This window comes from Brachionichthys hirsutus, chromosome 19 (assembly GCF_040956055.1).
Source record: "Brachionichthys hirsutus isolate HB-005 chromosome 19, CSIRO-AGI_Bhir_v1, whole genome shotgun sequence".
Taxonomy (NCBI): Eukaryota; Metazoa; Chordata; class Actinopteri; order Lophiiformes; family Brachionichthyidae; genus Brachionichthys; species Brachionichthys hirsutus.
The window spans coordinates 3,575,862-3,591,085 of record NC_090915.1 but is presented as its reverse complement, the minus strand read 5'-3'; the positions used below and the strand labels follow the sequence as shown (position 1 = coordinate 3,591,085).

The following is a 15,224-nucleotide window of genomic DNA, read 5'->3' as shown; positions in this document are numbered from 1 at the left end:
GTATTATCAATGCCATAGTAATGATTACGCAGTTTGGTATGTCTTTGTCACCTGAAAAGCAGAAAAAAATAAAAATAATGGTCATAGAAAATTGAAGTGAAATCAGATGCAGGTTGTTTTCAAGAGGCAAACTGCCCAAATCATTTTTTCATACATATTTCCAAATAAAAACAGCGTAGTATTTCTAAAACAATACATTTTTATGAAACATCCACATTTCCCTTATCCGCGACAGCTAATCTGACCCTCACAACCCAAGCAGAGAATATTTGGCTAATTTACTTTACAACACATTTTTCTTTCATATAGCTCACACACAAAAAACAAACATACTCCCAAACTTCACACGTAGACGAAACACAGCAGTTTCTAATTATATTAGCTGTATAATTCCGCTGTTCACAATCACATGAAAGCCTCTTCTACACGTTTCATTACGGATTTTAAATTGCATTACGCGTCTATGCAACAACTTCACATCTAAATATGTCTCCACTGTTGTGTATATGATCAGACGTGACATCTGGTTTTACAACCTTCCACCATCAATGGAGGAAATGTCATTCTCCTTTGAATTTGTTTGGTCACCGTTACTTCTCAGCTTATTCAGGAGCTTCTTGAAGGCGCCACTGAAGGCTGGGCTTGAGAAATAATACACAAGAGGGTTAAGAACACTGTTGAAGTAGGTGAAACAAACAGACGTGTAGAAAGCCAGGTTTGCCTCTTCAAAGTATTTGCATTCATTATACCACGCCTTTAGGATCCACACAGCTATGCGTGATACAGTGCTGGGAAAGAAGCAGGTAATAAAGATCAGTGCCACAGCCAAGACAAACTGAACGGCCCGTTTGATTTTGCCCTTTTTGTCCAGAGTCCTGTTTCTCAGCTGCCACGTTATTCTGACAGTGCAGAAAGCGACGATGGCAGTGGGAAGGAAAAACTGGACGACATAGAAAGTATTATGCCAGGTGGACAGAGGACTGAAACCCACGCAGATGTTGAAACTCTCACATTGTGTGCGGTTGCTATTGTAGAAGAAATGCTCATCGGCAAGAAGGTAACCGGTCGCGAGGAAAATAAGACCCCAGAGGCCAAGGGAGACCAAGAGCGCGTAGCCGAGTCCCATCCGGTTGATCCGGTTCCTCGGGTGGACGATTTTAAAGTAACGGTCGACAGCCACGGCCGTGAGGAAGAAGATCCCCGCCGCACGGTTGGCTGCCAGCAGAAAGAGCAGGATTCGACACGGGGCGTCGCCGTGGAGCCAGTCCTTTCCACGTCTGTAGTAGTCGGCCCTGAAAGGCAGGCAGAAGAGCACGACGGAGTCCGCGACAGCCAGGTGAGTCAGGTAGACGGCGCTGGGCGTCCAAGTGTCCATGTGAAAGAAGAACATCCACAGGGCAATAAAGTTCCCCATCAATCCAAACATGAACTCCAAGACGAGGATCGGAGGCAAAAGCCGATCCAGCGTGGGCGACTCGAAGGCGCAGCACTCGTCGGCGTCCGAGCGATTCATCCCTTCAGCCGAGTCAACAAAGCAAGCAGGTTGGTTGTTCCGCTTCATCTGCTGTGAACAGAGACACCGCCGTGCCAGGTGACCTCTTTAGATGGGGGGGGGGGGGGGAACCATGTTTATGCTCACGCAAATAACCTTAAATCGTTAGTGAAGCGAGCGTCTGCGGTCAATGTGTAATCTGTGGGGAGGTGCTATTGACCCCAGAGGAGCAGGGAAACAAAATGTAAATGTTACCCATCTGGGGAGTGCGTCCTCATTATAAAACTATTATGCTCGGGAATCGGTTCCACTCACGGGAATGAGCGCGTCGCCAGAAAAACAAGCAGCCCCGCAGCCATTTAAAAAGGAGGTAAAACCGCCGATCGCGACCGAATACGCGGCGAATAAAGTAACGGCAAAGCAGACGTCGAGTGTAAAGGCGAAGGAGGTTGAAATTTATTAGACTACAATCAAGTGAGGAGCATTTCTGGAGGGATTCACGTCATACCACACACCTTTGGCAAAACGAGAGAAAGCAGTTATCAACTAAAAAAAAAAGAAGAAGAAGAAGAAAGCCAAGTGAGAGGCCAAGTCTGCAGCTTTCTATGAACAGTAAATGAAATGGGTAGAAATGGACTTTGATGTGCACATTTGGCCAGGTTGTCGTGGTTACAGGTCACACCCATTTCAGTAAAAGTGCATATTTGGTCTTCACTTCTTGACTTCGCCCAGATCGTCAATGCTCTCATCGTCCACCTGCCACAGACGGAATAAATGACAAATTCACTCAAGCTGTTTAACATTAAACAGGACTGACATTTAAACCAGGTTCGAGCCAGCGCTGTGTGATTTATCATCTTTCTCCACACCGTAAACAACCACCTGTTCCTTTCACAACTTGATCACATGGCACTGCATTTATTCTGACTCCCCATCAAGGACATAAATCTGCCAGAAATACTCACAAACACCAAACTGGGTTAATCTACCGCTCAAACAAGCCTCGTCATTTTAGCAAATGCTTTCTTATACCAATAATTGCGCTTGTAGCTTTCAGTGTCCATCTGGAAATACAGATGATATTACATTTTTCTTCATTCAATTGTTTAATACAGCTGGCTAGATGGGATTCAAACCATTCTCAAAAAATAAATAAATCAGAGGTAAATAAAATGTTCATCACGCCAGGCCGAAGAAACTACACGTCCACGCTCACCTCAGGCCACTTCTCTTGGATGACGTCGATGATGTCATCGGTAAAATCTCCCTGAATGATTATTTCATCCTCTGCTGTGACTGAGGCGCCGCAAGAGAATTTCTGGGCGAAGAATCGCTGAGCCTCTTTAAGTTCAATGTCTGAAAGAGCCAACAAGAGTTTTACATTCAGAACAACTCATGAGGAGAAACTGGACTACACAATGCTGACAATAACAAATCTCTTACCAAATGTTGCCAGGCCACACACCCGCGTGACGTATTTTTTCTTGGCTCTTGGGATTTTTGCTATTGAGACTTTCTGAGGAACGGTCTTCTTTTTCTGTCTAATTAGGCCTCTTCCACCTTAAAAAGAAATGAAATATATTCTATTAATCCTCTTATAACATTACTATCATGAAACAAGAAATTGAGAGGGAGTTTTTGCTTATTAAAAACAACAACAGATCAACTTTATCTACACCTCTAAATACAGATGGAACAAACCAAGCATTTTAAAATTTTATATTTGCACTTAAAATATACTTTGGACAAGAAACCCAATATGTTTGTCCCGCGGCATCAAAAACCGACCTCTCCTTTGCTTCTTTTTCTCCTCATCTTCGCCTGCAAGGGGAACTTCTCTCGCGCCGGGTTCCTGTTTAGGTGCATTTCCTGCTGGGCCAATAAGACAGAAGGAAAATAGCAAAAAATATTAAAACCACTGCTGTCACAAAACACTTTTACATCACAATGTCCTTTCCTGCAGCTTTACATATTATATATATTTAAACCTCATTCTCAGTCTGAATAATGCCTGCTCCAAAATCTGTATTGACATTTTAATATTATACAAATCAAATGACCCCGCAGGTGGGTCAATAATAATCGTTTCATGCTGTGCAGGTAAACACTGCTCAAAACATACCGACGAAGGATGCGTGGTTGAAATTTCGGCAGATGTATACGAAATCGCAACATATTGCTGGTTAAAATCTAATGGCTCTCACCTACGGTCATCTTGGCAAAAACATCTGGGAAGTTCTTCTCAAGCCAGTGCCTGCATTTGGCCGGCTCGGGCATGTACTCGCAGTACTGCAGACACACAAGTGTAGATGAACTATAGTTTATAATGACAATTTAATTATCTGAAGTAGCAGGTTTGTCACTGGAGTAGATAATAAAATCAACATTTGTGTAAAAAGTAAACTTACTTCTGATGGCAGAGAGCACACTGTCGAGGGGGGAAAAAAAGAAATCACATTTTTAAAATTCACCGCAATGAATCCTGCATAGATGCTCAACAAAGTAAATATTTACCTCCACAATAAAGAACTTTCAGTGGGTACTTGGATTCGGGATCAAACTTTCCTTGCTCTGATCTGCTCTCTGAAGAACCAGTTTCCGTCTCAGTAGTAGCCATCACAAATTATCTGCACAAGTCAGACACAAGGTCGGTTAAATGTAAAGAAGCTCGAGTTAAACATTTCAGTTTATTATTAGATTCTAATGTGGGCGTGAGTGAGAAGGGTTCCTGCCAATAGTTCGTCACGCTAGCCAAATCCCAGCCTACACTTTTTCATATTACATTAGCGCAAACTTTAAAAAATAAAACCGATGACACAGGTAGCTCATAAGGGGATATTTTAACGCACAAATACAGACTGAGTATTAGTTAGCTTAAACAGCATCGAGGAAGTCTTCAGAACTAACAAGTAGCTTTAGCTGGCTAACACATGCGGTTGTGCCCCGCATTAAACAGACCGTTAATACTTGCGGCGTCTGTGGATCTATGGATGTGGTTGACGTGGACATTATAATCACGGAGGAAAGAGGGGCCACGTTACAGTAGTTTCTTTCATGGGCCATTTTTACTGACCCAAGCTGTCACCGTCAGCACGCCAGTTTAGTCGGCTTTAGCTTAGCAGGCTAACTGAGCTAGCTAACATGGCCAGACTGCTGCTCAATAACTAAATAAAAATAGAAGAAATAACAAGTTACGTACCTTAAAAAACAGTCTATAAGAAGTAATGTCTGCTTGATAGATCACCGTGCATTATTAACATAAATTGGACTTTCGGAAAATCATTCTTATTGTTTGAGATTTAGTCGGCGCACTTTGAGCACGCCTAAATATCGCTTCTTGTTTTAGTTGTAGCTGACGCGAGGAACTTCCACGCAACAGCGCCCCCGTGGGGCTCGGAGCCATTCCGTTTTTGTTTTTTTTCAGATGGGATTGGCCACAGCAGCAATTTACAGAGTAAACATTCCAGGTGTTGAGAATGAGCCTGTTTCATCCCCTTGAGCCTTCTTAATTTTGATCTGTGCGGTCGGTGTCTGTGAAAAATGAAACGCTCCTGCGCTGGTAATTTCATCTTTCATATATAAATCCAGGAGATGGCGCCAGATGGAACTGTCTCGCTCCAAACAGGAACGCACCGCGTCAGAGCTCCGCTGCTAGATAGATAATAGATAAAATAAATAACACATCCAATTTAAAAACTGTCTCGCATCACAACATGGCCTGAAAAAGAAAAAAACAGCAGGAATGAAATGATAAAACGCACTAGAGGGATGACGATAAGGATCGATGATGGATCTTTCCTCATTCTTCACGCTGACTTTCTGGTTCGGCTGCATACCTCCAAATGTTCCTGCAGCTTCTCAGCCGTGACTTCTGGTCACAGTCCTCTTTATATATATTTATACATATACTTGTCTAAAGGTAATACGGAAGCTCATTGCATTCACTGAAGTTCCTGAATTTATGAGATAATTTAAAGAAAAAAATCGAAAATAATTTACCTCTAAAAACAGAAAAGAAATACCTCTAAAAACAGAAAAAATACCTCTAATAACATTAAAAAATACCTCTAATAACATTAAAAAATATGTTTATCATAAATTTATCTCATTATTTCAGAAAAACAGAAAAAATACCTCAACTTTTCTTTCTTCGGTGTAAATATGTAAAATGGTGACATAAAAATCTGTCTGTTGAATGCTGCTTGTTTGTGATAATTCGCAGGTGTGCGAGAATCAACGCATCGACCTGCAGCTTTTGCAGCTCATCCTGGAAAGCGCTCACAAAGCGCTGAGGGACTAAACTGCAATGATTCATCTCTGAACACTGGCTTTCTGTGTGGAGTGGGTGAGACGTGAAACCAGTCGAGGCTGTTCCGTGGCGTGTCCTTGTTTTGTCTTTCCAGTTTAGCTGCTGGCAGATTTACCAGCTATAACTCCAGATAAAAAATATATATTACCAACCTACATGTCAGTTGTCTTATTGTCTAACTTTTTAAAAACGCTTCACTGACTCATTTTCTTCCTGCGCGCACTTTACGCATTTTGGAGTTTTTTTTTTTTTTTTTTACGCGTCTTTAGGAAGACTGATGAACAGATTTGAAGGCGCAAATTGACGGAGGGAACCTTTACGCGCCTGTCTGACGCATTTCTTTCTGGAGAGGCTCGCGCACAGGTGAGCAAAATGAGCAAAACGAAGAACAAGAGCGAAAATAAGACGGAAAAGGCTTTGGCAGCGGAGAAAGAGCAATTCGGCAAACAACAGGTACGTTTTTTACGTTAATTCTCACGGTCACGTTAATTAATTTAATGTTTTTTTTGTTACCAAAACAAAATGTAACCTAAGAATACAGTTGCAATGTCCTAAACGTGAGAATAAATCCAACTTTTTTCTGTTTTTCTTCCCTTTATTTCCTCAAGCAGACATTCTGAGGTTTGTCTTTCTTATTAAGGAAGTTGTGTGTCTTGTATTTCGTGTCTTTCAGCTCCAGAGCATCAGTAAAACTGTCAGCTCGTCTGAAACACCCCCCAAAGAGAAATATGTGCGCCGTATCCTTTTTTATTATTATTATTATTATTTATATCTAACAATAGCAACCTGGACTATTTAAACTATTTTAGGAGTTTCCTTTGACGGCAGTGCCGATATAATCATGGGGACGCACAAGGAAGCTGGAGCAGCCACCTTCTGGTCCTACATCGTGAACCTGCCCCTCTCCAGCAACGCCGTCGTCAGCTGGAAGTTCTGCTACCTGCTTCACAAAATCCTGCGGGACGGACACAGAGACGTGAGTTCCGTCCCCCCGTCCCCGTCCCCGTCCCCCCTTTGTGTTCTGTTTGTTGGTGACGTGTCGTTGTGTCCGTCTGACCCGCAGGCCCTCAGAGATTCTCACAGGCATTACCGTAACGTCAAAGATATGGGCGTCCTCTGGGTGAGGAGCAGCCACTTTATGCTGGACCTGTTGTTGTCTCGTGGAAATAAACAAAAAACAAATCAATACATGTCTTTATTTATGTCCCAGGGAAACCTGCATGATCGATACGGCCACATCGTCGCCTTGTCTGCTAAATATCTCTGTCTCAAAATGGAGTTTCATGCAAAGGTAACGCACACACACACACACGCTGATTTATTAGTGTAAATTACAGTTTGTGGCAGATTCAGACCGATCGTCTCCACAGCACAAGGTGATTCCAGCCAGCATGGAGATCAGTGATGAGACTTTGGACAGGGAAGCAGGAAACGACATGACGAAGGTGTAAGTTTTCCACTCGCACCTGCGTCTTCTCGCCGTTTGGCCACATGCTAACGGCGTTTCTCACTGAAAGCAGGCTAGACATGACTCAGGAGCTGCTGGACTGCCTGGACGCCGGACTGAAGATGGAGGAGACAGGTGAGTCCCCCCCCCCCCCCTCTGGATTCCATCCACTGGGGGTGCTCTGGGGGGGGTCCACCAGGCTGTGATGCACACTCCGCTTGACCTTGAGAATACGCTGAATACGCCCCGACTCGTACCTTAACTGGGACTGCTCTTGTCTGAAGTTCTGCGCCAGCTGGACGCCAACGGCGCCAAATCCACGACTCCAGCCGGGAAGTGCAGACTGACCCCTCTGATACCGCTTCTACTGGACTGCAGCTTCCTCTACCACTTCTCCGTCCTCTTGCTGTTCAAACTCCACAGCCGTGAGCGATGCTGAAATGTTGAAACTGACCCATTCTGTGCACGGACCCGAGTCTTAAATCGTCTCCTCTGGCTTGTAGGAATCTCCCCAGATGCTCTGCTGGGACACCGAGAGCGGTTCCGCGAACTGTTCATGAGGTATGTTCATCGGTTTTGTGAGGCCGGAGCTTCCACCGCTCCTGTTTTCTGTCGGTGACCGCTCTTTATCTGCAGCCTCAAGCAGTTCTTCAGCAGAGCCAGAGAAATGGAGTTCTTTAAACGTATGATCCAGATCCCGGAGCTCCCAGATGTACGTTACACACAACACCACACACGGTTCAGTGCTGTAAAGTCCTCCTCAAAAATATGTGCTTTATTTTTTCCACAGTCTCCTCCTAACTTCCTCCGTGCCGCTGCTTTGGGTGAATACAAAAGGCCGGTGGTGGTGATACCTGGCGAGGAACATGAAGATGAGGAAGAAAGGGAGCAGCAAGAGGTAACGCTTAAATCTTAACGAGACTTTCAAACTCCTTTTCCTGGTATCGTGGACAGCAATAACGCGTCCCTCCGTGGCAGCATTACCTCCCGAGTCAAACGGGAGCTCCCGATGCTTCGTTTGAGCCGAGGGAGCGAGAGAACGACAATCTGAAGAGAGAACTCGAGGTGCTCAAGCCAGAGCTGCATCTGATCAAGACGGAGGTGAGGTGGAGCGGGTTGAACACGCCAGATGTCTTCGTTAGGCGTCGTGGGAAAGAGAACTGAGAACTTGCACGCCTTTATCTCAGGCTCGGAAGTGCGTAACTGAGCTAAAGGCTCAAGTCAACCAACTGGAGGCCGAGGTGGAGGAGCAGCGCACCCACAAGCAGAAGGCGCTGGTGGAAAACGAACACCTGAAGATGGAGGTGGAGTCCCTGCACAGCGCTAACGTCGCCGGTGTCGGCGCTCAGATCGGCCTCCAGGAGGCAGGCGGTGAGTACGGGTTTACGTCTGGGGGTGAATCGCCCGTCTGAGTACCGATGAAACTCACCGAGGTTCTGCGTCATCCCTTCGTCTGTACGCAGCTAGAGCTCAGGCGGCAGAGCTCCGATTCGGGCAGCTCAAAGAGAGACACGCGGAGCTGATCTCCAGCCACGCCGACTTACTGACGACGGTAAGCCTCCCCGTTATTGTTGTGTCTGTCCAGTTCTTAAACGTGAAGTCGCTCTTTCTCACTTTCATGTCGAGACATGACGATATCGATGTTGGTGCCTTGTCCTGTCAGAAGATGTCATCCAACCACAAGAGCCTCCGCAGAACCTCCTGCCATCTTTACACTCGCACCGGAACAGCGCTCTATGTTTAATATGTACATTTAGGTCACGTCCAACTTCACTTTTCACTTCAAACGGTGCATAATCTGGATGCAGAGTAAAGCCCAAGCTCTGAAGGAGGTGTATTTTGTCCCTTATTCAGTGGTTTGGGGGGGGGGGGTGTAATTCATTCATGATTTTATTCTCCAGCACGTCAACAGGATCTAATGTTCATGAATGTTCTGTGTTCTTCTACACATCCAAAACGTCCCAAAACAATCCAGGTTCACACAGTGAAACAATCCAGGTTCACACAGGGAAACAGTTTGAGTTCATGGAGTTATTTTTTTTGTATTTATTTGTGTCATTGGTGCATTGTGCCCGAGGAAACCACATTTTATAACCGGCACTCCCATGTGTGTATCAAAGGACGCAACTCCTCAAAGAATGTGACTGTTGGGTGTGACGTTGACAGCTGCTTTGTTTGGATACTAACAATGACGCTCTGCACCCGTCCATGTTGCCATGTCTCGATCCGAGACAAAGCGAGTGGCATGGATGTTCCTGTTGGAGAATGGTTGACATTTCTAAGCAGTGAGTTTTTCCAGGTGTTGACAAATCGGTTTTGTTGTTGTTGTTTGTGCAGAAAACCGAGGCAGTGAAGATGCTGACAAGCATGAAAGAAGAACAAGATGAATTGCTGAGAGTCAAACAACAGATGGAAAATGAGCTGGGACACCTCAGGCAGGAGAAAAGCAGCATGGTGAGACATTCTCATAAAGCTGAGGGTAATTCCACCGGAAGAAGCTTCCTCCTGACTCTCTCTTCTTCATCAGATGGAACAACAGCAGCAGGGGATCCAGCAACTGAACCAGGAGTTATATGAGCAAAGAGCTCAGCTGGCTGTCCTTCAGAGTACCCTGGACAGTAAAGAGGCGGTGAGAACGGCTGCACAGACCGTTACCACGGCTTCATTTGATTGGTCCTAAAGCTTCCCAGAGAGCGTCGATCAGGCCAAAGTATATATATATATTCAGAGTTCTTCTTCTTCTACTTTGTTTCTCCAGGAGGGATTTCAGGTGAGCAGCAGCCTGGCGGCCCTGCAGGCAGAGCGGGACACGCTGCTGCGCTCCACCGGAGAGAAAGACGCCGAGCTGTCCTCGCTGAGACAACAGGCCCAACAGCAGCAGGGCTCCCTGGACCTGGAGAAGGACCGGCTCCTCCGGGAGCTGGAGGTCCTGAGGGCTCAGCTCCAGCAGCAGGTACACACACTAGTGCTGCAGTACACACGTGCCTTCGGTTGAAAATACTTACTTGTACTTCCTTTTAGCTTGCCATCAATGCAGAGCAGAAGTTGGAGATCGACAGGCTAAAGCGAGAGCTGGACTCGACGCGAGCAGAGATGATTCGCACAAGCAGCGCCCTGCAGAGCAGGGAAATGGTGAGAATATATATTTAATTGTCTTTTTTTTTATTACCATTTGTGGGGAGGAACAAAAATTAAAAAAAATCATGCCTTGATGATGCTTGTTTTAATCCTCTCCTCAGAGTGGAAGCCACATGAGCAACACCCTGACGGGGCTGCAGGCGGAGAAGGACATGCTGCTGCGCTCCGTCAGGGAGCAGGAGGCCGAGCTGAACTCCCTCAGGCAGCAGGCGCACCTCCAGCAGAGCTCCCTGGAGCAGGAGAGGCAGAGGAGCAGCATGGAGCTGGGAAGCCTCCACGCTCAGCTCCAGCAACAGGTTTTAGACGCCGTGTTCCCGACACGGCCGTTTGGCTTCTTGGTGCGTAGCCGCGGGGCGATGACGGCGTGTGTTTGAATCAGGTCCGCCGCGAAGGCGAGCTGGCCCAGAAGCTGCAGGAGGAGCAGTTCTGCCTGCTGCAGTGCGCCGTGGTGGAGGCCGAGGGCATCGTCCTGGACGCCGTGGCCAAACTGGACGACCCCATACACGTCTGCTGCACCTCCTCGCCCGGTAAAGCACGGTCGCCTAGGAAACGAGCTTCTTCGTCGTTTCTGAAGCGTCCTTCTCTCCATCACTGCCTCTAAAGAGTCCCGTTTTAAGTGACGACCGTAATATGACACCATCAGTTCAGAAGATTCAAACTTGATTAATGATTTTTAGGTATTCTGCATATAATAATAACAACAGCGTAGCTTCGACACCTTCTGCACAGAAACACGCTCTTTATTAATTTGCAAGATTCTCAACATTATTGATCTAATTATTAATGCTCTGATTTTGATTGTGGATGTCTCATCGAAACAGGAATAACATTCGTAAGCACTTAATGTCCATCCTAAAATCACTTTAGATTTATAGACCCTTCATTAAATGTATATAAATATGCTGAAAACAACTTTTAAGAGTTGCCATTTCTTTCAGATTACCTGGTGAATCGAGCTGAAATAACTCTGGCGTCTCTCGACAAAATGCAACAGAGTCACATGATGTACCTCGGAGACAAGAACGGTGAGCGTGTGAGACTGGGATAATCGACGTTTCTCTTTAAATCGCCGTCGACGACCGCGTCTCATGATGGTTTGTTCCGTTCAGATGCCAGCGGCTTGTTGAGGACGGTCACGCAGTTCTCCCACCTCGCTGCGGACACCATCGTCAACGGAGCTGCAACGTCCCACTCGGCTCCCACCGACCAGGCCGACCGTGAGAGACGCACCCTCGCGCCGCAACCGTTTAAGCATTCCGCACGCACGAACGCGTCCTTCTGTCCGTCTGTCTGTGTCTCGCAGGGCTGACTGACAACTGTCGGGACTGTGCAAATAACTGCCTTCAGTTCCTGAAGGATCTGAAGCTTCAGGGCAGTCTACCCAGAGCAGATCCCTCAGGGGTCCGCTACTCGATCCAGCACATCCTCGCGCTGGGACAGGTGAGAAACGACAAGAAGCTCAGGGGGCCCAGACCTCCCCCAAGCAGCTCGTTCGCCTCCTAATTGGGTTTACGCCGTTCACATGGCGAATCTGGGTCATCATCATCAGGAGGTTCTTTGGTATTTTCAAACACCATCTATGAAAAGTAAAAGTGAATCGGGAGTTGATTTTTTAACTGATTTTTGAATCCATAAATGGAGTTTTCATGTTAAAATGTAGTATTTTGTCCTGACCTCATTCTGGATCAGATTTCGAATGAATCGACTGAGAAACTAAACCGATTCCTGCACGGAGACTCCATTTGACCCCTTTTCCAGCTAAACTGGCGCTGTCCGAACCCGGGCCGTGGTCGGGTTCCATTTAAACGAGGGTGTAATGTTGACCTGTGAACCCTAACTACTTGGTTCGTGTTTAGGATCTGCGTCCCAAAGGGCGGGATGTTCTCAAGGAGGAGCTGGGATACATGGTGAACAATGAGATGATCGCCACATCGACTGCCATTGAAGAGGCTGTGCTGCGAATGGATGTGAGGACACGAACGTGACGGAGGAACCTGGACACCACCTTCACCTGGTTCACCTCTCGGCTTCTTTGTGTGTGTGTGTGTGTGTGTGTGTGTGTTTCTCAGGAGATACTTTATCAGGCGAAGAAAGACACCACTGGCATTAAGCTGGAGGTCAACCAGAGGTCAGATGAAAACTGCATCATCCTGAAGTTATTGAATCTCCTCCTTTACTTTCTGACCTAAAATCCGTGCTTTCCCCCCCCCCCCCCCCCCAACAGTATCTTGGGGTCGTGTTCAGACCTGATGAAGGTACAAAGTTCACCCACTTTGTTATACTATCGTGTTGTTTAAACATTTCCGTGAACCTGCGACTCGTTTTGACTCACCGTGTCTTCCTCCTCTGCGCAGGCTGTTCATATGCTGGTAACCGCCGCCACTGACCTGCAAAAGGACATCGTGGAAGGAGGCAGGGTCAGTTGATTTACGACCGCCTGGACATCGTTGTGAGATGCTTTGGGTGTGTGTGTGTGTGATCTGACGCGTTCGTGTTCTTTGCACCCACAGGGGGCAGCGTCTGTTACGGAATTCTACGCCAAGAACTCCCGCTGGACGGAAGGACTCATCTCTGCTTCCAAGGCCGTGGGCTGGGGCGCCACGCAGCTACTGTAAGCGTCGACGCCGTCACGTGTGTTGCTGGTTACGTGATCGCACCGATTGTCGACCTCGACTTTTCACCCGCTTTGCTTCCTGCCAGAGACTCGGCTGACAGGGTTGTGGGTGAACACGGCACCTACGAGGAGCTCATCGCCTCATCCCACGAGATCGCTGCCAGCACCGCACAGCTGGTCGCCGCCTCAAAGGTGCACACTCGACACAAAATGGACCTCTAGTAGTTGGTGGATGTGTGTGTACTTTTAAACAAAGTACTTTTGCGGTAAAAGCTTAAAGTGACCTTAAATTCTGGATTCCTGCAGCTAAAGTAAAAAACTTTATTAGCCTGGTAGAGTTTATTATTATCAATGGACCTTTTCCCCCTTTTTTTGGGAGGGGGGGGGGGGGGGGGGGCAGAGTTGCTGATGAATTCTCACTGTTTTACCTGACGCTAATTAAAGGTGAAGGCCGACCGCAGCAACAAGCGGCTGTTCGTGCTGCAGCAGGCCTCTCGACATGTGAACGACATGGCTGCCGTGGTCGTCACCTCCACCAAGCAAGGACAGAGGCAGATCTCTGACCAAGGTGAGCGGCCGAGCCAACCCCGGACCGTATCAGGAGCTTTGTAGCCGGAGTTTGTCAAATATTCCCCCCGAATTTAAACTTAAAAAAAAGAAAACTACCGTTATTACCAGGATGTAAAGAAAGAAAGTTGTCTCTGCGCCGTGTTGAGATATCTCTGGAAGTTAGCATGCTAATCAGCTAGCACTGATAATGCCACTTTTAACCTATGGAAGTGGCAGCCTGATTACCCCCCCCCCCCCTGTATTCCTTGTCCACAGGTGTAATGGACTTCTCCGATATGTCTTTGATCAAGCTGAAAACAGAGGAAATGGACGCTCAGGTGAGGTTTTTTTCCGGCCCCGCTTCTTTTTTGCATCTTTCCTGTTGATGAGAACCACCTGTTGGGTGCTATTTCGCCGTCTCGCTCAGGTGAGGGTGCTGCAGCTGGAGAACCAGCTGGAGCAAGAGCGAATCCGCCTGGGGGCGCTGAGGAAGAGGCACTACGACTTTGACGTCTCCGGGACCACCGGCAGCGATGCGGCGGACGGCAGCGATGACTTCCCGCCGCCGCCACCCATCGTTTTTGACCCCGCGCCGGTACCGCAGACCTTAACGCAGACGCAGCCTTACCCGAGCACCCAGAGCTTCAAAGGGGCCGGCCTCTACACGCCGCCTCCAACGCAGTCCTTCTCGCAGCCTCAAACGTACACGCCGTCACACACCTACTCACAGACCCACGCCTATACGCCTCCTCAGTCCTACGCCCCGACCCAAACCTACGCCCCTCCCCAGACCTACACCCCTCCTCTGATCTACACTCCCCAGACCTACACCCCTCCTCAGACCTACACCCCTCCTCTGATCTACACTCCTCAGACATATGCACCTTCCCAGCCCTACGTCCCGCCTCAGCCTCACACACCCAACCGGAGCCAGAGTTACCTGAAAGCTCAGTCTTATTCGTTGTCCCAATCCTCGCCAAACTCGCCCAAATTGTCGCGGCCTCATTCGCCGTCTCTGCCCCGGACGACGACCCCCCAGAACAACGCCGATACCGCCAAAGCGGCAGCATCAAAGAAACCCAACATCTTCTCCAAGTCCGGCAACTTGCTGAAGAACGCAGTAAGTAGTGAAATCCTTCGGCTCGGGTCAGACATTGACTTTATCTAAATATATCTTCATATACTTTTTTTTATTTTTTATAATTACAGTTCAAACGAGGTGAAACTGGAGCTGGGGAATCTTGAAGCCTGACTGGAGAACATGAACGTTATCTCTGGTTCTGTTTGCAACGTAAACAATATAACTCGTGATTAAAATGTTTTATCTCAGTTCTCACCGTATTGTTTTTAACCTTTAACCACGCTGGAAGCCTTTCTCATTGTGTTGATTCTTGCGTACCGAGTTTAATAAAAGTCATAAAGTTGTGTCTGCGATTCTTTTGATTTCCTTGACGTCATTATTTTTACCTGCGCCCCTTTTGATGGACACTTTGCTAATTTACTTTTTTTTTGGCACAGAGGAGACTGTAAAGCCGAAAAGGCTTGATTCTATTATATACTGTAATTATACTTTCTGGAGATACGAAATACTATATATAATAATAAAACACTGACTGGGATCGGTTTGACTTTATTTTTTTTAACATAGTATGAACGGATGTGATATGACGCGGTT

General features: G+C 47.0%; 3 protein-coding genes across 5 annotated transcripts; 1 reads left to right on the top strand and 2 right to left on the bottom strand.

Moving 5' to 3' along the window:
* Positions 1 to 529: 529 nt before the first annotated feature.
* LOC137908510 (hydroxycarboxylic acid receptor 3-like) lies at positions 530 to 1,513 on the bottom strand. The gene has a single exon (XM_068752922.1). The coding sequence runs from the start codon at positions 1,511 to 1,513 to the stop codon at positions 530 to 532; it is 984 nt and encodes a 327-aa protein (XP_068609023.1).
* Positions 1,514 to 1,934: 421 nt separating this feature from the next.
* Positions 1,935 to 4,838, bottom strand: denr (density-regulated protein). 3 transcript variants are annotated; one of them, XM_068752782.1, is made up of 8 exons: positions 4,692 to 4,838; positions 4,007 to 4,119; positions 3,901 to 3,920; positions 3,697 to 3,781; positions 3,281 to 3,364; positions 2,936 to 3,052; positions 2,709 to 2,848; positions 1,935 to 2,248 (listed from the first exon to the last, which is right to left on the bottom strand). In XM_068752782.1, the coding sequence occupies exons 2-8, from the start codon at positions 4,107 to 4,109 to the stop codon at positions 2,204 to 2,206; spliced, it is 594 nt and encodes a 197-aa protein (XP_068608883.1). In that variant the 5' UTR covers positions 4,110 to 4,119; positions 4,692 to 4,838; the 3' UTR covers positions 1,935 to 2,203. The 3 variants fall into 3 exon arrangements, with proteins under 3 accessions (XP_068608883.1, XP_068608885.1, XP_068608882.1); XM_068752784.1 differs by having other exon boundaries at positions 3,281 to 3,361; XM_068752781.1 differs by having other exon boundaries at positions 3,281 to 3,371; positions 3,698 to 3,781.
* A 1,335-nt stretch (positions 4,839 to 6,173) lies between these two features.
* On the top strand, positions 6,174 to 15,122 carry LOC137908285 (huntingtin-interacting protein 1-related protein-like). Its single transcript, XM_068752671.1, is given in 33 exon segments — positions 6,174 to 6,254; positions 6,475 to 6,538; positions 6,635 to 6,777; positions 6,865 to 6,921; positions 7,012 to 7,092; positions 7,172 to 7,248; positions 7,322 to 7,383; positions 7,533 to 7,673; positions 7,752 to 7,809; positions 7,885 to 7,960; positions 8,039 to 8,146; positions 8,203 to 8,349; positions 8,436 to 8,619; positions 8,712 to 8,800; positions 9,586 to 9,702; positions 9,776 to 9,877; positions 10,007 to 10,201; positions 10,270 to 10,380; positions 10,488 to 10,682; positions 10,766 to 10,913; positions 11,325 to 11,411; positions 11,496 to 11,603; positions 11,690 to 11,826; positions 12,243 to 12,353; positions 12,456 to 12,514; positions 12,611 to 12,641; positions 12,741 to 12,803; positions 12,897 to 12,997; positions 13,087 to 13,192; positions 13,445 to 13,568; positions 13,826 to 13,887; positions 13,977 to 14,669; positions 14,759 to 15,122. Coding segments are annotated over 33 exon segments (3,954 nt in total). The 3' UTR covers positions 14,795 to 15,122.
* The last annotated feature ends 102 nt before the right edge of the window (positions 15,123 to 15,224 follow it).

Bases quoted from the DNA above. Each gene is read 5' to 3' on its own strand.
- LOC137908510 (XM_068752922.1), bottom strand. From the start codon at position 1,513: ATGAATCGCTCGGACGCCGACGAGTGCTGCGCCTTCGAGTCGCCCACG.
- denr (XM_068752781.1), bottom strand. From the start codon at position 4,109: ATGGCTACTACTGAGACGGAAACTGGTTCTTCAGAGAGCAGATCAGAG. The intron at 3,372-3,697 runs GGTGAGAGCCAT...TTCTGTCTTATT, and splicing joins TTTTTGCCAAGATGACCGTA to GGCCCAGCAGGAAATGCACC. The intron at 2,249-2,708 runs GTGAGCGTGGAC...CGTCTGTGGCAG, and splicing joins TCCAAGAGAAGTGGCCTGAG to GTGGACGATGAGAGCATTGA.